The sequence below is a fragment of the Engystomops pustulosus genome, chromosome 6 (assembly GCF_040894005.1).
Source record: "Engystomops pustulosus chromosome 6, aEngPut4.maternal, whole genome shotgun sequence".
Classification (NCBI taxonomy): Eukaryota; Metazoa; Chordata; class Amphibia; order Anura; family Leptodactylidae; genus Engystomops; species Engystomops pustulosus.
In genome coordinates, this window is record NC_092416.1 from 179,933,037 (window position 1) to 179,956,055 (window position 23,019).

The 23,019-nt window shown below is 47.2% G+C and overlaps 1 protein-coding gene across 5 annotated transcripts in view; it reads left to right on the forward strand.

The window, feature by feature from the left end:
* Positions 1 to 23,019, forward strand: part of NTN1 (netrin 1) — a 249,596-nt gene that overhangs the window by 197,742 nt on the left and 28,835 nt on the right. For all 5 annotated transcript variants that reach the window (XM_072112626.1, XM_072112622.1, XM_072112623.1 and 2 more), the window contains one exon: positions 21,520 to 21,708. In XM_072112626.1, coding sequence (XP_071968727.1) covers positions 21,520 to 21,708 — 189 coding nt within the window. The remainder of the gene's footprint in view (positions 1 to 21,519; positions 21,709 to 23,019) is intronic.

Below are 23,019 nucleotides of genomic sequence, written 5' to 3' on the forward strand. Positions count from 1 at the left end.
ATAGATAGGAGATAGATAGATAGGAGATAGATAGATAGATAGGAGATAGATAGATAGATAGATAGATAGATATGAGATAGATAGATAGATAGATAGATAGGAGATAGATAGATAGATAGATAGGAGATAGATAGATAGAGAGATAGATAGATAGATATGAGATAGATAGATAGGAGATAGATAGATATATAGATAGATATGAGATAGATAGATAGATAGATAGGAGATAGATAGATAGATAGATAGGAGATAGATAGATAGATAGATAGATATGAGATAGATAGATAGATAGATAGATAGATAGATAGATAGATAGATAGATAGATAGATAGATAGATAGATAGGAGATAGATAGGAGATAGATAGATAGATAGATAGGAGATAGATAGATAGATAGATAGATAGATGATAGATAGATAGATAGATAGGAGATAGATAGATAGATAGATATGAGATAGATAGATATGAGATAGATAGATATGAGATAGATAGGAGATAGATAGATAGATAGATAGGAGATAGATAGATAGATAGATAGATAGATATGAGATAGATAGATAGATAGATAGATAGATAGATAGATAGATAGATAGATAGATAGGAGATAGATAGATATGAGATAGATAGATAGATAGGAGATAGATAGATAGATAGATAGATAGATAGATAGAGAGATAGATAGATAGATAGATAGATAGATATGAGATAGATAGATAGATAGATAGATAGATAGATAGATAGATAGGAGATATAAAGATAAAACTTTATTAATCTCCAAAGGGGAAATAGTTTTGTGCTTCAGCAGTACAAACATGTTATAAAACTTAATAGACATAAAGAATACAATCTGTGCCTTAGCCGCCTGCATCTCTGGTTCTGCCATAAGCCTGATGGGTCTGGTTCCTTTACATGATAGTGTGTACTATGTATCAGGGACCTCCGCCCGATGGTCTGTGGATGAGGCCATGATATGATGCCCTGGCTGTCGTCCACCATTGCACTATATATCGGGATGGCTGAGGTCTCCTTTGCGCTTGGTGGTTGTAGCTGTGACTTTGTAGCCGGTAGCACTTGTCAGGGATGGACAGGACAGGTGAAGCGCAGGTAATGTCAGGAGAAGGTTCCCTCGCACAATGTAAGGACGACATTTCACACATGGACCCTGGGGACATGCGTCACTTCTCGCCCCCACACACTATGGCCGTGACTTCATGGATTCGCTTACACACGGTGCACAGCTTAGTCATCACCCGCCTCATCCAGCTGCCCTTTCTCTAAACGTATGCCATGGGTCATGGCGCAGACAAAGCTGACGCTCATTGTGACTTTATAACTTTATTTCACTTCTGATTCTGGGACTGATCAACAGAAATTTTGTCCTATAGAGTCCCAGACGTAGACACGGAGAAGATCAGTCACTTCTTAAAGGGACGTTCACATAGAAGCTGATCGTCCGGCCTTTAAGGCTTTCCCTCCTGCATCGGATTGAGAAAGTCCATGGCCCGAAGGCAGAGAAATCTTCATTAGCAAATGAGCTTTTTGGTGCACTATGGGGGTGGCCTGAGGTCCAGTGAACCCCAACTACTTCCTAGCACCTCCCACTTAGCTTTGATTGACAGGGTCAAAACTGAGGACCTTGTGACCCAGGAGCAGACAGGGACGCCATGTAGATCCAGGCTGTAACCCAGGAGGTCATGTTTTTAGCTGTATTTGCCTCCCCTTTCTCCCCATATTTTGGAGCAATGTTTTGCATGAAACAAGAATTGGCTAAATCCCACTAATCTATGGGACCCCCTCCCCCTCTCCGATTTTATTTAGGCCCCAATCAATTACATTCTAGGTAACTCCAGACTAGATATAGAACCTCATTGCTACTTGATGATACTTTGTATCCATCTCTGTAGTCAGACACTGAGGTGCGGATGTGTTCTCCCACCTCCGGTCCTGGGAAGTTGTATGAGGGGCGGCAGGGTGCACACACCTGAGCGAGGACCTCACAAAGGGCCTTTATGTAGCTACATGTCAGTGTATAACATGGGAAAATCTTTTATGTGGAGTTTTCTCTGTTGACACAACCCAGATGTTCATTTGATGATATTATAATACAGTAATAATCTATAATCTCTTCATCTCTCCTCTCCTGCTCCGATGAGATCTGAAGGAGTGAGACTTGTATGACATCTTCTCCTGCTCTGATGAGATCTGAAGGAGTGAGACTTGTATGACATCTTCTCCTGCTCTGATGAGATCTGAAGGAGTGAGACTTGTATGACATCTTCTCCTGCTCCGATGAGATCTGAAGGAGTGAGACTTGTATGACGTCTTCTCCTGCTCTGATGAGATCTGAAGGAGTGAGACTTGTATGACATCTTCTCCTGCTCTGATGAGATCTGAAGGAGTGAGACTTGTATGACGTCTTCTCCTGCTCTGATGAGATCTGAAGGAGTGAGACTTGTATGACGTCTTCTCCTGCTCTGATGAGATCTGAAGGAGTGAGACTTGTATGACATCTTCTCCTGCTCTGATGAGATCTGAAGGAGTGAGACTTGTATGACGTCTTCTCCTGCTCTGATGAGATCTGAAGGAGTGAGACTTGTATGACATCTTCTCCTGCTCTGATGAGATCTGAAGGAGTGAGACTTGTATGACATCTTCTCCTGCTCTGATGACATCTGAAGGAGTGAGACTTGTATGACGTCTTCTCCTGCTCTGATGAGATCTGAAGGAGTGAGACTTGTATGACATCTTTTCCTGCTCCGATGAGATCTGAAGGAGTGAGACTTGTATGACGTCTTCTCCTGCTCCGATGAGATCTGAAGGAGTGAGACTTGTATGACGTCTTCTCCTGCTCCGATGAGATCTGAAGGAGTGAGACTTGTATGACGTCTTCTCCTGCTCCGATGAGATCTGAAGGAGTGAGACTTGTATGACATCCTCTCCTGCTCTGATGAGATCTGAAGGAGTGAGACTTGTATGACATCCTCTCCTGCTCTGATGAGATCTGAAGGAGTGAGACTTGTATGACGTCTTCTCCTGCTCCGATGAGATCTGAAGGAGTGAGACTTGTATGACATCCTCTCCTGCTCTGATGAGATCTGAAGGAGTGAGACTTGTATGACGTCTTCTCCTGCTCCGATGAGATCTGAAGGAGTGAGACTTGTATGACATCTTCTCCTGCTCCGATGAGATCTGAAGGAGTGAGACTTGTATGACGTCTTCTCCTGCTCCGATGAGATCTGAAGGAGTGAGACTTGTATGACATCTTCTCCTGCTCTGATGAGATCTGAAGGAGTGAGACTTGTATGACGTCTTCTCCTGCTCTGATGAGATCTGAAGGAGTGAGACTTGTATGACATCTTCTCCTGCTCTGATGAGATCTGAAGGAGTGAGACTTGTATGACATCTTCTCCTGCTCTGATGAGATCTGAAGGAGTGAGACTTGTATGACGTCTTCTCCTGCTCTGATGAGATCTGAAGGAGTGAGATTTGTATGATGTCTTCTCTTGCTCCGATGAGATCTGAAGGAGTGAGACTTGTATGACGTCTTCTCCGCTCTGTCTGCTGCACTCATATACAGAGAGTTTTTCTCGGTGGTGTCACTGTAGATGGCGATATTGCTATTGCTCCTGGTGTGAAATCCATGTCTTGTCATAGATTGCAGGGTTGGTGGGGATGGGCCGCTCTCCTCACGACATCAAAACAATTAGCACAAAATTAGATTTTTGGCGCGGTCGCAATTGTCTGAAGTGACGCTTTCCCCCCAGCCTCTGAGCCCGACTATTCCCAGGTAAAATATGACTCTTCTCTGCTTATTATCACATGACTTTTATAAATGTAAAAGGGTTTAGATTTCACATTCTGTATTTTGCATTTGTCCCTGTTTTTAGTGGGCTACAAATCAGCTGTTCATATTTTCCTATGAACCTTTGTGCAGCCTGGAGGGGGCTTCACCTTGTGCTTCCGTCCTGCACATATGTTCACGTACAACCTATTTTACATATGAGAGGGCGTCCACAACTTCTAGCCTGGAAAAAATAGGAAAGGAGAGATTCCATTACAGGTTCAGGTCTCTGCTTGTGTTGTGCTGGGCTTTTGCTGCCTTGTGTCGGTGGGTGGGGGTAGCACCTGCCTGTATTGTGTTATACGGCCGATGACGTAGCGAGGTCTTTGTACATTGCTGAGGGTTTGTGTTTGTCTTTTGCCAGGAAGCAGAAGTTCAGCAGAAAGTGGTCATGAAAGAGGCGCATAGTTTTAGAGGTCGCTACATGAACTCTCTATAACAGACCAACATAATCAGACTGGTATACCTTGGGCCCACCAGGAAGGGGGACTAACCATGTAGAAGATCTAAAAATTCACCCTTCTCCAAATAAGTTTTTCCTATGCTTCAGACCATAAACCCCCTGCTTGACCCACAAATACTCCATAGCACTCTGCAGTATACGGACCCCACCACCTCTATAGATACAACCTACAGCTAGGACCTACATACAACACCTGAGGATGCGGTCACACATGGCGCTAGTGTTTACAAATGCAGTGCTAGCACCTGTGGCTATCACATATGTGTTTCCAGTGAAACGCATGCGATGGGTAACCAGCACCCAGTCATTGGGTGCTGGTTACCCATCGCATGCGTTTGGTCCGAGGCCCGCCCCTGGGCGCTAGTGTTGCTTTTGTAGTACCAAGTGTGGCCGCACCCTTACCCTTGCTCCAACTTGTGCACCATAGTCAGAATTAAGTATGGGAGCCCCCTGTCAATACTGGACTGGGTTGCCCAAGGAGTTTTGCAGAATACAGTGTTTTTCCACTGGGTCAGACCTTTCACTTTCCCCCACAAAATTCTTCTGTGAGGTTTTGAATGTAAGAATCACAAGGACTTGTGTTCATAGCAAGGGAGCCAAAAATGTAGGGTTAAACAGGGCACACAACTATCAGAAGCAGCAATCTATCCGCAAAGTATTTCCGAGACTCTTAGAAGTCAAGTGGCCGATATTCCGGATTTCAGTCCCAGCATCTTCAGTAAGAAGGATTTGGGAGCCCCCCTCCTCGCTGCCTCTCCCCCATGTCCTTGTAAATATGTATTCTAACTTTGGAAGAGGCGGCAGACAAAAGGAAGGAGAAACAAAAGACAAAAAAAGCTACCCGAGAAATATGTCAAATATGTCTTTAGAGACCCCGTCCAAGGCAATTAGTTTTCTCCTTAAATCAGATTAACCTGTACAAGGCGGCCGGCGGCTGGTGCCAAACCCCACTTCCTGCTTTCCCAAGAGTTTGGCATGTGCAGGGGAGAGACTTGTGTTGTCAACAAATTTTAAGAAAATGCTCTGAACCCTGCAAGTCGGGTGATTGGGGGTGGGAAGAGTCTCTCCAGCGCACCCCTGCTTGGGGAACAAGGAGTGTAAGGCGCCACGGAATATGTGTGTGCTATAGGAAATTATTATGCGCGTAGCTGCAAATTCCCTCCTAATAGACCCTGCACTGGCCATGGCATTGTGCCCGGGGGGGTACACAGGGTGGCCCTGGGAATTGGGGTGAGGAGGTGCCCTGCGCAGGATCATACTCACCCATTACATGCTGAGGCGCTTAATGTCTCACAAACTCAGTTTTAAGACCTCTGCTTACCTACAGTGAATGTTTATAGACTTGTTTACACCCAGGGATTGAAAATTTGCCCTGAATTATTTTCTATGAAGGTTTGTTACAATTGTAGCCAGAGAATCCCCTGACAATGTAACAGCCCAGACTGACACATTGTATCACACAATGACAGGGAACAGGATGAGGGTCACCTCCATTTCTTTGTAACTTTGTCTCCTTGTCCATAGCCAGGGGCTGCTTTCTGTAAGGCTGCGTTCACATGTGCCGTTAACATTGCATTTTAAAATGCAATACAACGGCTGAGAGGAGAAGATTTGCCTAATTACGTTGCTGTTAAAGAGAACCTGTCAGCAGGATTTATCTGCAATGTCCTTTCTAGAATTCCCTCTTTTAAACGCAAAACGTGAATGTTGACAACAATGTAATGAGGCGAATCTCTCCTCATCTGTAACGCAGTGTAAACGCCACGTGTGAACGCAGCCTGAGATCTTTCTATAGACGCCCCATACACAGGTTATCATTGTGGTAGTAATTGGGCGATTCTCCTCCGCCTGAAGGTGCTAGCGGCAGTATGACAACGGCTGACAGGGATTTATTCCCGGTGGCATCTCCAGGACATAAAGCCCCCCTCACAGACTGTCAGTCCCACCCAGGAGGGAATGGCCCGGCTTGTGGTGAGGTTTTACCAGTTGAACCAGCTGATGGCCCCATATGTCACAGGGACAATGAGCCTCTGATTGATTCCCCCATCATAAAGCTGTCACTGCCCTGTGAAGGGATGTGATTAGAGGCCAGAGGTTAGTGAGGCTTCCAGGGCAGAGCTGCGGGGAGTCCCGGCATTCCTGAGCCCCCTGTATCCCAGAGAGAGCTCCTCGCTATCCCCTCACGTATCACAGGGGTCTGGATCCTACAAGAGGCAGATAAGAGCCACAGATTGGAGACCCCCAAGTAGAACCAAGTTGTGAATATAATTGGGGCTGAGCTCCCGTTCCCTTTCTGTCTCGCTCTCAGTCTGCAGTGGAGGGGCGCCAAGTCCTCCGAAAAAGTGGTTTTTCTATGAGATTTAGTGGTTTACCTCATGTTTGTGTAGCAAAGTCTCTGACATTAGTGCAGGATCAAACTCTTAGTGGTCTTCCCAAAGTCTGTGTGTCGCACATCAAACCCCTCATTCATGGGCTGTGCGGTGGGATATGCTCCTGCAGGGAGCCCATCCTTGTCCTCCACCAGTATTAGAGGGTAACAGATGCTAAGACTTACCAACTATCTGCATGATGGATGAGCCCGCTGACCACATACTCACCTCTCTACATTTCTGGGCTGCCTTCTACCCCCGGCTGCCCTGAAGCCACAGAGTGGGAATGGGTAGAGGGGTCTATATAGGGTTAGTTTGGGGTCTGTAAGCTGGGACACACTAGTGTCTGTAAATGTGGGTTATATAAGAATCCATTCATGGTATCACAGCTGTATCCAAGCTCCTACATGATGGAGGTCGCTGGGGGTACCCGAGATGTGGGGGTTGATCTATAGGACACCCAGTGACTATATGGGATGTAGAAGATACACTGCCAGCCCTGAGGGCCCAGCGTATCCCAATGACCAGAAGCCTCTATGACATGTCTTGATCTGGAGGTTTGTCCATCGCATTCCCCCTTGTGTATTTGAGGCTCTCGGAATAGATAGTAAGCTCCTGGGATCAGAGAGAGAGGTGTTGATGAAGTCTCTGCTGCATACATCTGATCAGGGTAAATACTGTTTATTATGTAGACGGGGAGCTTAACGAGGGGTTAACTCTGGGGGCCAGGGGGGGAGCGGCTGCTGGGGGCCCCTAGGGACCCCTGCACATAATGAGCTCGAGCTGCAAGATGGTGACTGGGGCCGCAGTGTTTTGCTAAGCGGTCAGGTCATTTACACCTCAGGAGATCATGTATTTGTTTAACCAAGGCGACCTCCTTCCTCCTGATATTAGTTAACACCAGGGGTATATAAAATCTAACGGTGCAGAGGGGGGTACGAGTATAGGAAATACATGGCAAAGACTGGTTACTAGTAGTGGGAGCGAGAACTTATACACATCCCGCAGACCTGTAACACAGTATAAAGGACATTGCAGCTCCAGATGGTGTTACTATGGCAACAGACTGTATCACACCAGATAAGATTAGATACACAGCTCAGCAGACAGTATCACACAGGATAGGATTAGATACACAGCTCAGCAGTCAGTATCACACAGGATAGGATTAGATACACAGCTCAGCAGACTGTATCACACAGTTTAGGATTAAATACACAGCTCAGCAGACAGTATCACACAGGATAGGATTAGATACACGGCTCAGCAGTCAGTATCACACATGATAGGATTAGATACACAGCTCAGCAGTCAGTATCACACAGGATAGGATTAGATACACAGCTCAGCAGACTGTATCACACATGATAGGATTAGATTCACAGCTCAGCAGTCAGTATCACACAGGATAGGATTAGATACACAGCTCAGCAGACAGTATCACACAGGATAGGATTAGATACACAGCTCAGCAGTATCACACAGGATAGGATTAGATACACAGCTCGGCAGACAGTATCACACTGGATAGGATTAGATACACAGCTCAGCAGACAGTATCACACAGGATAGGATTAGATACACAGCTCAGCAAATAGTATCACACAGGATAGGATTAGATACACAGCTCAGCAGACAGTATCACACAGGATAGGATTAGATACACAGCTCTGCAGTCAGGGTTAGATACAGTTCCATAAGACAGCATTACAGAAGGTAGGATTAGATACACAGCTCATCTCAGGGATTTGATGAATAACTCTGACTTCTGCTGCAGATTTTTGTAAAATTCAGACCAAATCTGAACATCTCATCATTTAAGTTTTTCACTCTTTGCTTCATTGCAGCCAATTGGTAAGACCAGGTACCAAACTTCTTCCATTTCAGTAGTATGGAGACCACTGTGCTCTTGGGAACCTTGAGAGCTGCAGAAATTCTTTTGCAACCTTGGCCAGATCTGTTCTGTCTCTTAGCTCCTTGGGCAGTTCCTTAGACCTGATGATTCTCATGTGCTGTGAGCTGTAAGGTCTTATATAGACAGGTGAGCGCCTTTCCTAATCAAGTCCAATCAGTTTCATTAAACACAGCTGGACTCCAATGAAGGAGTAGAACCATCTCAAGAAAGATCAGAAGGAAATGGACAGCATGTGAGTCATATATGAGTGTCACAGCAAAGGGTCTGAATACTTATCACCGTGTGATATTTCAGTTTTTCTTTAAAAAAAAAATAGCGCAAATATGTACATTTCTGTTGTTCTGTCAAGATGGGGGCAGAGTGAGCCAAAAAAGAACTTTTTAAATCTAATAATTGGCTGCAATGAAACAAAGAGTGAAAAATTTATAGGGGTCTGATTACTTTCCGAACCCAGTGTCTGGATGTAGAAGATACATGTGTTACATATTACCTCATGTGTCTAGTGATTGGTGGGGGGGTGTCATACTATGTGGCGAGGCACACAGTGTTGCAAAGCAGACCCTGCATTCATGGGGGGGGAGAGATACATTAGTCCCCCTACATGCAGTTAGATCCTGCTGACAGGTCCCCTTTAAAACCCCTCAGACTGGATCCATACAGAAGCTCCTGCACAATTTCCAGGCATCACTTATCCTATGATGTTCGCTATGATAATAAGTGTCTGCATTAGGAAGACAAGGAAAAACTCCCTTATTGTGACACACAGCAGTCGGGCTGCCATGAAGCGCTCCATTGTTAGCAGCCTACCCCTACCACCCAGGGCTATGCACGCTCCCGCTTTCTCTAAAAGGGATTTTCCTGGTTTAAGCAAAAGGGAACATAGGTCTACAATTAGCGCTGGCAGGAGACTGGGGTTGTCAGGGGGAAAGGCGTCGGATCGGAGGAATCAACCAACACTCAAGACGTCAGATGTCAAAAATATTTAAGATTCCGGAAGTAAAGCACAAATCCGCTTCTGGACCCCACTGCAAAGTACTGGACCTCCTAATGGACCATATAATAGCTTAGAAACATTGTAATACCACACAGAACCTCTGGACATGTGACAAGGGCTGTTCCCTTACCGAGAGCTTGGCGATTCCTCCATAGGCACTGGGTACGCCTCAGCCCCCCATTGGGTGCCACCACTGATCCTAATCATCCCATATCCAGGAGTCTGTGGTTTTGCCCGTAGCTAAGCCTCTGCCATGAGGGGGCGATTGTTCTGGCATCACTTTGCACTTTCCAGGTGCTGAAAACAAAGAGAATCTCTAAAAGGTGCGTAATCCCCGTACCCAACAATGGGCACTAAAGATGGTGTTCACTTCCAGCGACTACAATGTCACAATTGTCTGATCAAAGTGGATTAAAATTCCTCTAAATGGCAGAAATTAAATTGTTTTATGACTCAGACGAAGCTCAAAGCAAAATCCCAAAACTGAAGAACAATGTATGCGAGGTGTCACTAGACTTACCCATACAGCCAGTGTTAGGTATTGTCCCTGGAGATATGTGTAATCAGATCTTTGTGTATGTTGTTAGTAGAAGCAGGACTGTGATATATGGATTCATTTTGCAGGATTGTGCTTCTTAGCGCGCTGGGGTTGTGTCCTCACACTGCTGTGCTCTTTGCTCCCTGTAGACAGCTTTAGGTAGTAGCAATGTGAGAGATGTGTAATCAGATCTTTGTGTATGTTGTTAGTAGAAGCAGGACTGTGATATATGGATTCATTTTGCAGGATTGTGCTTCTTAGTGTGCTGGGGTTGTGTCCTCACACTGCTGTGCTCTTTGCTCCCTGTAGACAGCTTTAGGTAGTAGCAATGTGAGATATGTGTAATCAGATCTTTGTGTATGTTGTTAGTAGAAGCAGGACTGTGATATATGGATTCATTTTGCAGGATTGTGCTTCTTAGTGTGCTGGGGTTGTGTCCTCACACTGCTGTGCTCTTTGCTCCCTGTAGACAGCTTTAGGTAGTAGCAATGTGAGAGATGTGTAATCAGAACTTTGTGTATGTTGTTAGTAGCAGCAGAACTGTGAAATACGGGTTTATATTCCAGGGTTGTAGCTAGACTTGGAGCACTGGGGGAAGGCGACCTCACACTGTTGTGGTTTGTGCTCTCTGCAGACAGTGTTAGGTATTGTCCCTGGTGATTTGTGTAGTCATAGCTCTGTGTTTAGAAGCAGGACTGTGATATATGGATTGTAGCTTCTCCAAATCCACTGAGGTGTGTCCTCACACTGCTGTGCTCTGTGTTCTCTGCATTGAACTTCTCCACTGCACTTCCCCTCCTGGTGACGTGATTTACAATTCAAACGAAAACCACCTACAGTTTTAACTGAGAGCAGAAGGGAGGGGCTTTGGAGCAGAGAGATCAGAGCTCAGCAGTGTGAGGACAACCCCCAGTGCACCAGTCTAATAAACCTATGATGACATGTGGAGAGAAAGCACAGACACAGCAGGCAATGCGTCTCAGTATCATCCAGTCACATCAGGATCCTAGAGACTGCGGGGCAGCTGTGACGCTATAATAAAACTATAGCTTTATTCCTAAATGCTCTTTATTGTTCTTATATGTTCTGATCCACTGTCCATGGTCCTGACATGGGACACCAGGGTTCAACCCTAGTTCTCCTTTATGTGTAGTGTAAGGAAAGTCGCACGGGGCAGTGGCCACCACACATGTTCAGGCAATGGTAAGAATCTTAGGCTCTATTCACACCACATTACTGGAGCGTCACTTTTATTAAGTTACTAGCTAACATACAGTTCTGGACACAGAGTGAGAAGTTTATATTAGGGGCTGAGCTGTGAAAAGTATCTTGTATGACTAAATTCCTTTTATTTTCTGGGGGTCTCTACCACAAGAACAGGAGCCCACAAGTCCCTTCATATACCCCCTAACTGCCCTGGAAATCCCAGAAAAGTCAATGAAGTGCAGGTCTAGTATGCAGAATCCATACTGTATGGGATTCCCCAGCCTTATGTCTACATGTATCTTAAAGAGAACCTGTCATGCAAGTTAGTCACCCAAAACTAAATGCCTACATTGTCACTCTACATGTCTGAAAACTTAAACAGGTCCTAAAGTTGTATACAAATGACCTGAGATGGGTCCAATGAGCCATTGTCATATTTATCGGTCCAGCTTATTCATGAATGTCAGGCACAGCCACCCCCCAGTGCTTGACTGGCAGCCTGTATAATGATGTGACCCTCCTGGTGCTGGCTGCCTCTATGTGCTTCTGGATGCCCCCTGCAGCCTGTGTGTGTATGAGACGTACAACTGCTACAGGATGCAGCCATGTGTATGGGATAGCAAAGGATGTCAGGCACTTGTGTAGCTGATGTCTGTGTCTCTCACATGTGTATAGGAGAACACAGCATGTCAGGTACTTGTGTAGCTGATGTCTGTGTCTCACACATGTGTATAGGAGAACACAGCATGTCAGGCACTTGTGTAGCTGATGTCTGTGTCTATCACATGTGTATAGGAGGACACAGCATGTCAGGCACTTGTGTAGCTGATGTCTGTGTCTATCACATGTGTATAGAAGGACACAGCATGTCAGGTACTTGTGTAGCTGATGTCTGTGTCTCACATGTGTATAGCAGAACACAGCATGTCAGGTACTTGTGTAGCTGATGTCTGTGTCTCACATGTGTATAGGAGGACACAGCATGTCAGGTACTTGTGTAGCTGATGTCTGCGTCTCTCACATGTGTATAGGAGGGCACAGCATGTCAGGTACTCGTGTAGCTGATGTCTGTGTCTCTCACATGTGTATAGGAGGGCACAGCATGTCAGGTACTTGTGTAGCTGATGTCTGTGTCTCACACATGTGTATAGGAGAACACAGCATGTCAGGTACTTGTGTAGCTGATGTCTGTGTCTCTCACATTTGTATAGGAGAACACAGCATGTCAGGTACTTGTGTAGGTGATGTCTGTGTCTATCACATGTGTATAGGAGAACACAGCATGTCAGGTACTTGTGTAGCTGATGTCTGTCTCTCACATGTGTATAGGAGGACACAGCATGTCAGGCACTTGTGTAGGTGATGTCTGTATCTATCACATGTGTATAGGAGAACGCAGCATGTCAGGCACTTGTGTAGCTGATGTCTGTGTCTATCACATGTGTATAGGAGAACACAGCATGTCAGGCACTTGTGTAGCTGATGTCTGTATCTATCACATGTGTATAGGAGAACGCAGCATGTCAGGCACTTGTGTAGCTGATGTCTGTGTCTATCACATGTGTATAGGAGAACACAGCATGTCAGGTACTTGTGTAGCTGATGTCTGTGCATATCACATGTGTATAGGAGAACACAGCATGTCAGGTACTTGTGTAGCTGATGTCTGTGTCTCACATGTGTATAGGAGGACACAGCATGTCAGGTACTTGTGTAGCTGATGTCTGTGTCTCACATGTGTATAGGAGAACACAGCATGTCAGGTACTTGTGTAGCTAATGTCTGTGTCTCTCACATGTGTATAGGAGAACACAGCATGTCAGGCACTCGTGTAGCTGATGTCTGTGTCTCTCACATGTGTATATCAGAACACAGCATGTCAGGTACTTGTATAGCTGATGTCTGTATCTATCACATGTGTATAGGAGAACACAGCATGTCAGGTACTTGTGTAGCTGATGTCTGTGTCTCTCACATGTGTATAGGAGGGCACAGCATGTCAGGTACTTGTGTAGCTGATGTCTGTGTCTCTCACATGTGTATAGGAGGGCACAGCATGTCAGGTACTTGTGTAGGTGATGTCTGTCTCTCACATGTGTATAGGAGAACGCAGCATGTCAGGCACTTGTGTAGCTGATGTCTGTATCTATCACATGTGTATAGGAGAACACAGCATGTCAGGTACTTGTGTAGCTGATGTCTGTGTCTCACATGTGTATAGGAGAACACAGCATGTCAGGTACTTGTGTAGCTAATGTCTGTGTCTCTCACATGTGTATAGGAGAACACAGCATGTCAGGTACTTGTGTAGCTGATGTCTGTGTCTCTCACATGTGTATATCAGAACACAGCATGTCAGGTACTTGTGTAGCTGATGTCTGTATCTATCACATGTGTATAGGAGGACACAGCATGTCAGGTACTTGTGTAGCTGATGTCTGTGTCTCACACATGTGTATAGGAGGGCACAGCATGTGAGGTATTTGTGTAGGTGATGTCTGTCTCTCACATGTGTATAGGAGGACACAGCATGTCAGGCACTCGTGTAGCTTATGTCTGTGTCTCTCACATGTGTATAGGAGAACACAGCATGTCAGGTACTTGTGTAGCTGATGTCTGTATCTATCACATGTGTATAGGAGGACACAGCATGTCAGGTACTTGTGTAGCTGATGTCTGTGTCTCACACATGTGTATAGGAGGGCACAGCATGTGAGGTATTTGTGTAGGTGATGTCTGTCTCTCACATGTGTATAGGAGGACACAGCATGTCAGGCACTCGTGTAGCTTATGTCTGTGTCTCTCACATGTGTATAGGAGAACACAGCATGTCAGGTACTTGTGTAGCTGATGTCTGTATCTATCACATGTGTATAGGAGGACACAGCATGTCAGGTACTTGTGTAGCTGATGTCTGTGTCTCACATGTGTATAGAAGGACACAGCATGTCAGGTACTTGTGTAGCTGATGTCTGTGTCTCACATGTGTATAGGAGAACACAGCATGTCAGGTACTTGTGTAGCAGATGTCTGTGTCTCTCACATGTGTATAGGAGAACACAGCATGTCAGGTACTTGTGTAGCTGATGTCTGTGTCTCTCACATGTGTATAGGAGAACGCAGCATGTCAGGTACTTGTGTAGCTGATGTCTGTGTCTCTCACATGTGTATAGGAGAACACAGCATGTCAGGTACTTGTGTAGCTGATGTCTGTGTCTCTCACATGTGTATAGGAGAACACAGCACGTCAGGTACTTGTGTAGCTGATGTCTGTGTCTCTCACATGTGTATAGGAGAACACAGCATGTCAGGTACTTGTGTAGCTGATGTCTGTGTCTCACATGTATACAGCAGAACACAGCATGTCAGGTACTTGTGTAGCTGATGTTTGTGTCTCTCACATGTGTATAGGAGAACACAGCATGTCAGGTACTTGTGTAGCTGATGTCTGTGTCTCTCACATGTGTATAGGAGAACGCAGCATGTCAGGTACTTGTGTAGCTGATGTCTGTGTCTCTCACATGTGTATAGGAGAACACAGCATGTCAGGTACTTGTGTAGCTGATGTCTGTGTCTCACATGTATACAGCAGAACACAGCATGTCAGGTACTTGTGTAGCTGATGTTTGTGTCTCTCACATGTGTATAGGAGGACTCAGCATGTCAGGTACTGTCAAAAGCAGCAGATAAAGCACAAACACTAGCAATGCTTTATTATACATTACACACAGACATGAGCATGGGGAGGAGAGGTGAGGGGTAACAGGGGTGACACAATCTCAGGATCAGTACAGGATAAGTAATGTCATGTATGTACACACTGACTGCACCAGCAGCAGAATAGTGAGTGCATCTCTGGAGTATAATACAGGATGTAACTCAGGATCAGTACAGGATAAGTAATGTCATGTATGTACACAGTGACTGCACCAGCAGCAGAATAGTGAGTGCAGCTCTGGAGTATAATACAGGATGTAACTCAGGATCAGTACAGGATAAGTAATGTCATGTATGTACACAGTGACTGCACCAGCAGCAGAATAGTGAGTGCAGCTCTGGAGTATAAGGAAGACATGATGTATATGTGATAAATGATGCTGAGTGATACACATTGTTATGTAACATATTTATCAGAGGATGTGGTGAATACAGGAAACTTGCAGAATCTCTGCAGGGAATTTGCAGGATTTTTATATGATTTATAACGTGATAAGTGTTGGCGCTTGGGGAACGTTGTGAAATTTGCCAGTAAAGGATCATCGAGGCGATAAGATATAATTTCCCTGCAGGGAGCAGTGCTGGCGCTGGTGTGGGACGTGTGACTTGTTTTGTAGCTGGAAGACCATAGGGATCCATGTAGAGGAGGCAGGTAGTGGTGTCAGGGAGCCCCAGGAAAGCTTCACACATCATCCAGGGCTCATGACAAAGCAGTTTCCACTAACCGGCAGCCCCCAGGACGTCAGGGACCCTACAGAAGTGTTACTCTATACACGTGAAGCTACACAGGCTGACAGTATAAGGAAAACAGATCTAGTATTTTGCTTGGAGAACATTGGACCTTGTAGATTGTACATGTGACAAAGCTGGACATAATGTAACCTTCCCTTCCATATCATTGCTCCCCTATGATTGTGTGGTTGTGAGAGGCGCGGGGCACTGATGTGGAGGTGATTTATGGGAGGCTATTTTGCGTTCTTCTTTGGGGAGCAGTCACGGAGCTCATGTTACGCGGTGATCGGGTCTGAAACGAGAGTCTGACAACTAGAGGAGCTCCGCAGGGACAGGCTTAGTCATTGGCCACAATCCGGTTGTTCTTATATCGTTCCATACTGTACGTCTCTCCACGCGCATGCTATAGACACAGCCCTGTACAGATGTAAGGAGCGGACTATCAGGCACAGATTCATGTGTGAACATACCCATAATGCAGCTATGAATATTTATGGAGGAAACGAGGCAAAGTTATGGAATTTGTAGAAAATTACCCTCCAGGGTCGTCTTCTGAGCATAGGATTGAGTTCATGGACCTCTTTGTCCTGCTGGTGCTACATGAAAGGGATTGTAACGTGTATTTTTGGAGCAATGCTGTACTATAACATTGTAGACAACTCGTCTTTTCTGTGCAGTGAAAATGAGACTAAACGACACCTTCTGTAACTTATTGTGGGTGAATGGAGCACAATGGATATGTTTGGGGTATATTTATGGAGATTTTAGAGGGGTATACAGTATGCCAATAGTAAGGATCATTGCTATACATTGTACATTAATATAAGTGGGACTAGAAGCCCCTCTTACATGTATGAGAAACTCCTGATTCTCCTCTAGGGGCAGGGATGGGTCCACATGTCTATTACTACTTGTTCTCAGTGAAGTAGGAAATTGGTTCCCTGTGATGGGGTCTCATCCAGAGAGGGTGGTCTGGAGAGGTCTGATAGGCACAAAGAGGTGACCGTTCCACACAGGGGTCTAGAGGGGAGTAAGGGACAGAGGGGTCAAGAGGGGGAGTCTGGAAGTGTATAGAAATGTCTGCAGCGGAATCTTGATAAGGCCATGGGGGACAGCAGTGCCTGTAGTAGGACAGGGGAGTCTGGATAGGGCCATGGGGGACAGCAGTGTCTGTAGTAGGACAGGGGAGTCTGGATAGGGATGGGGGGACAGCATTGTCTATAGTAGGACAGGGGAGTCTGGATAGGGATGGGGGGGACAGCATTGTCTGTAGTAGGACAGGGGAGTCTGGATAGGGTTGGGGGGGACAGCAGTGTCTGTAGTAGGACAGGGGAGTCTGGATAGGGATGGGGGGGACAGCATTGTCTGTAGTAGGACAGGGGAGTCTGGATAGGGTTGGGGGGGACAGCAGTGCCTGTAGTAGGACAGGGGAGTCTGGATAGGGCCATGGGGGACAGCATTGTCTGTAGTAGGACAGGGGAGTCTGGATAGGGTTGGGGGGGACAGCAGTGTCTGTAGTAGGACAGGGGAGTCTGGATAGGGATGGGGGGGACAGCATTGTCTGTAGTAGGACAGGGGAGTCTGGATAGGGTTGGGGGGGACAGCAGTGCCTGTAGTAGGACAGGGGAGTCTGGATAGGGCCATGGGGGACAGCATTGTCTGTAGTAGGACAGGGGAGTCTGGATAGGGTTGGGGGGGACAGCAGTGCCTTTAGTAGGACAGGGGAGTCTGGATAGGGCCATGGGGGACAGCAGTGCCTGTAGTAGGACAGGGGAGTCTGGATAGGGTTGGGGGGGACAGCAGTGCCTGTAGTAGGACAGGGGAGTCTGGATAGGGCCATGGGGGACAGCAGTGCCTGTAGTAGGACAGGGGAGTCTGGATAGGGTCGGGGGGACAGCAGTGTCTGTAGTAGGACAGGGGAGTCTGGATAGGGTTGGGGGGGGGGACAGCAGTGCCTGTAGTAGGACAGGGGAGTCTGGATAGGGTTGGGGGGGACAGCAGTGCCTGTAGTAGGACAGGGGAGTCTGGATAGGGTTGGGGGGGACAGCAGTGCCTGTAGTAGGACAGGGGAGTCTGGATAGGGTTGGGGGGGACAGCAGTGTCTGTAGTAGGACAGGGGAGTCTGGATAGGGTTGGGGGGGACAGCATTGTCTGTAGTAGGACAGGGGAGTCTGGATAGGGTTGGGGGGGACAGCAGTGCCTGTAGTAGGACAGGGGAGTCTGGATAGGGATGGGGGGACAGCATTGTCTATAGTAGGACAGGGGAGTCTGGATAGGGTTGGGGGGGACAGCAGTGTCTGTAGTAGGACAGGGGAGTCTGGATAGGGTTGGGGGGGCAGCATTGTCTGTAGTAGGACAGGGGAGTCTGGATAGGGATGGGGGTGACAGCAGTGCCTGTAGTAGGACAGGGGAGTCTGGATAGGGTTGGGGGGGACAGCAGTGCCTGTAGTAGGACAGGGGAGTCTGGATAGGGTTGGGGGGGACAGCAGTGCCTGTAGTAGGACAGGGGAGTCTGCATAGGGTTGGGGGGGACAGCAGTGTCTGTAGTAGGACAGGGGAGTCTGGATAGGGATGGGGGGACAGCATTGTCTATAGTAGGACAGGGGAGTCTGGATAGGGTTGGGGGGGACAGCAGTGTCTGTAGTAGGACAGGGGAGTCTGGATAGGGTTGGGGGGGGCAGCAGTGTCTGTAGTAGGACAGAGGAGTCTGGATAGGGTTGGGGGGGACAGCAGTGCCTGTAGTAGGACAGGGGAGTCTGGATAGGGTTGGGGGGGACAGCAGTGTCTGTAGTAGGACAGTGGAGTCTGGATAGGGATGGGGGGACAGCAGTGTCTGTAGTAGGACAGGGGAGTCTGGATAGGGTTGGGGGGGACAGCATTGTCTGTAGTAGGACAGAGGAGTCTGGATAGGGTTGGGGGGGCAGCATTGTCTGTAGTAGGACAGGGGAGTCTGGATAGGGTCGGGGGGACAGCAGTGCCTGTAGTAGGACAGAGGAGTCTGGATAGGTTGGGAGGGGACAGCAGTGCCTGTAGTAGGACAGAGGAGTCTGGATAGGTTCGGAGGGGACAGCAGTGACTGTAGTAGGACAAAAGGTGTCTGGATGGATTTGGAGAGGACAGCAGTGTCTGCAGTAGGACAGAGGAATCCGGAGAGGACCAAGGTGTTTGGAGGGGGTTAGAGGGAATTGGAGGCAAACAAGGGTATTTGAAGGGAAACAGATGGTCTGGCAGGGGGAACATTGGGTAAGAGGGGACAGAGGAATCAGGTCAGAGACAGTTGGGTCTGGGGGAGAAAGAAGAGCCTGGCCATGGCTGATACCCTCTCCCAATCCAGGACGCGCAGTCTTGGGTGCCAGCAATAATTACTCCCACCCACATGACTTTCATCTGATTGCTATGTGGAATGTACCCTCTGGTTTATTCCGATCCATTCTGGGTAACAGTTTATAAAATAACAGGACGACACAATCCTTATAATTTTGGGAACAATAAAAGACAGAGTCACCAGGAAAGTATTTCTTAAATAAAACCAAAAAAAAAAAACACAACTATTTACAAAATGTCCTAGTTACCCTTTTCTTGTCTAGACTAAATACATGTCCACATCGAGGCTCAGTCCCAAAGGGGTGACAAGCAGATCCCCAAGTTATAAGCAGAGGAACAAGGTGTGGTACAGTGAGGGGCTGTGTCCTCCATCATCAGATATTAATAGGAAGTCCTCTTATTTGAAGGTCTAATGAGAATCTCCTGACGTTGGGATTCCTGCGGTCTCGGTGCTATATGAAGGTCTCCAATCCTGACACCTTGCCTCCTCTGATACCTAGAAGAACATCCATTGAGTAACGTCTTTCTGTGTCTCCAGACAAGTCCTCACTCAGCAGATCATCACCACCATTCAGCGCCCCCCACTCACCCCTATCGGCCCTTGTGTTTTCGTCAGCTTCCCCCCTAGGCCTGTCAGGAGGACATCATCAGGACTAGATTGTTGTGACACAGGATCCTTGTCTGACACAAGAAATTCCTGTCGCTGGACGTTCACGAGCAGCGACCCTGCTAAATATTTGTAGGACTTTAGGCATCAAAGCAGAACTTTCCAAACACTTCTGTCCGTGTCCGATTCATCGTCATTCATCACTGTGATTACATCAGAGGTTTATAGGGGGGGACATGTGACCTCCTGACATTCCTCACACATCTATCCCGGGGGCTTACTAGGCCACAATTTTTACCAGGTTAGATCCATGTTTTCCCACTGCGTCCCCAGGACCTGCTGTTGGAAGCCAATTGAAAGATGGACCACAGAAGGAGAAGATGTCGTCTTGTATCAATAAAGTTTTGTACATGTCGGATTATTAGTAGGTCGCTGAATTTTAAAGGGGATCGGACTGACTCTACACAGTGTTAGGTACTGGCCCTGGAGAGATGTTACTGGATATATATATATATATATGAAGATTGTAGCTTCTCGAGAAGTACTGGGGTATATCCTCACACTGCTGTGCGCCTAGGTAGAGGGGAAAGACAATGGAGTAGCTCACTGCACAGAGCAAAGAGCCTTGCAGTGTGAGGACAGACGCCCAGTGCACTTGAAGAATCCTGGAAAATACATCCATATTCCACAGTCCTGCTGCTACCAACAACATACAAAAAAGGTGTGATTACACCTCCCTCCAGTGATAATATATAACACTGGCTGCAGAAAGCACAGAGCACAGCAGTGTGAGGACAGACAGCCAGTGCACTCGGAGAAGCTACAGTCCTGGAAAATAAATCCATATTCCACAGTCCTGCTGCTACTAACAATATCCACAAAGGTGTAGCTGCAGAGAGCACAGCAGTGTGAGGACACGCCCTTGATGCATTTGTAGAAGCTACAATCTTGGAATATAAATTCATCACAGGAATATCCCGGAATAGTGTTGAGAGGACCCTTTGAGGGTCCGTTTTCTGCTGACCTGACTCCAAACTTCATTGGAAGCTATGACCCTCCCCACAATGGCATCGTGCGGGGCCCCAGCAATTTCAAATGCCACTGGCAAATGGTGCGCTCATCACTATCCAGGAATAGAAATCCATACATCACAGTCCTGCTGCTAATAACAACATTCACAAAGGTGCGATTACACATCTCTCCAGGGACAATACCCCATTTCTGGTGTGTGCGGTGAGTCACCCTCATCTTACTGGATCACTGACCTTTCTCATCATTTGGGTTAATCCATGTACTCGGAAGCCGTCAATAATTATCCATCCAAGACAGGAAGGGGAAGGGACGGAGGGGGCGACCATCACAGCAATGGAGACAAGCACTAAATAGGAATGTTACATTTTCAGGAATAGTCTCGTCTTTTCATGGGTTCCATCACTTGATGTCTGTCGATGACAAGTTTTGGAGATCTAGTTGGTTACTTTGTGTGTGTGCAACAACCTGGTGATCTGCATCCTATAGAATGCAACAATGTTACCACATTCCTACATATGACAATACCGGAGACAGTGATTGTTACACTTCCCACAATGCAGCAGTGGATCCAGGGGGATTCCATGAGATATATGATGGAGGGGCCGCTCTTATATTATATGCATTAGGGAGGTCATAGCTTTGGTTGGAAGAGTCTGTCTATCTGCTCCATCAGTGTCTGTCATTCTGTGCTCCCATCTAACCAATGCTTCATGTCTCCTAGTCCATATAGAACTATATAGATAACATATATATAACTTGCTTCTCTCTGCCTTTTCCCCAGCCTGTAACTGTAACCTGCATGCCCGCCGCTGCCGATTCAACATGGAGCTCTTCAAGCTGTCCGGCCGCCGCAGCGGAGGGGTCTGCCTGAACTGCCGGCATAACACGGCGGGCCGGCACTGCCATTACTGCAAGGAGGGTTACTACCGGGACATGACCAAGCCCATCACACACAGAAAGGCCTGTAAAGGTGAGCGACGGGAGAAATGTACAGAGGAATCTGCTGATGACCTCAGAGCGAGGATGACGTCACTGTGTGCATGGCTCTACTTGTAGGGTGACATTCCTGTACACAAGACCTGCCCCACACATTGCTCATCCCCCAACATCCTGAGACTTGTAGTGCCCCAGCTATAGGTCCTGGTACATCCTGAGACTTGTAGTGCCCCAGCTATAGGTCCTGGCATATCCTGAGACTTGTAGTGCCCCAGATATAGGTCCTGGTACATCCTGAGACATGTGGTGCCCCAGCTATAGGTCCTGGTACATCCTGAGACTTGTGGTGCCCCAGCTATAGGTCCTGGTACATCCTGAGACTTGTAGTGCCCCAGCTATAGGTCCTGGTACATCCTGAGACTTGTAGTGTCCCAGCTATAGGTCCTGGCACATCCTGAGACTTGTAGTGCCCCAGATATAGGTCCTGGCACATCCTGAGACTTGTAGTGCCCCAGATATAGGTCCTGGCACATCCTGAGACTTGTAGTGCCCCAGCTATGGGTCCTGCCATATCCTGAGACTTGTGGTTCCCCAGCTATAGGTCCTGGTACATCCTGAGACTTGTAGTGCCCCAGCTATGGGTCCTGGCACATCCTGAGACTTGTAGTGCCCCAGATATAGGTCCTGGCACATCCTGAGACTTGTAGTGCCCCAGATATAGGTCCTGGCACATCCTGAGACTTGTAGTGCCCCAGCTATAGGTCCTGGCATATCCTGAGACTTGTAGTGCCCCAGATATAGGTCCTGGCACATCCTGAGACTTGTAGTGTCCCAGCTATAGGTCCTGCCATATCCTGAGACTTGTAGTGCCCCAGATATAGGTCCTGGCACATCCTGAGACTTGTAGTGCCCCAGCTATGGGTCCTGGCACATCCTGAGACTTGTAGTGCCCCAGATATAGGTCCTGGCACATCCTGAGACTTGTAGTGCCCCAGATATAGGTCCTGGCACACCCTGAGACTTGTAGTGTCCCAGATATAGGTCCTGCCATATCCTGAGACTTGTAGTGCCCCAGATATAGGTCCCGGCACATCCTGAGACTTGTAGTGCCCCAGCTATGGGTCCTGCCATATCCTGAGACTTGTGGTTCCCCAGATATAGGTCCTGGCACATCCTGAGACTCGTGGTTCCCCAGCTATGGGTCCTGGCACATCCTGAGACTTGTGGTTCCCCAGATATAGGTCCTGGCACATCCTGAGACTCGTGGTTCCCCAGCTATAGGTCCTGGTACATCCTGAGACTTGTAGTGCCCCAGCTATAGGTCCTGGTACATCCTGAGACTTGT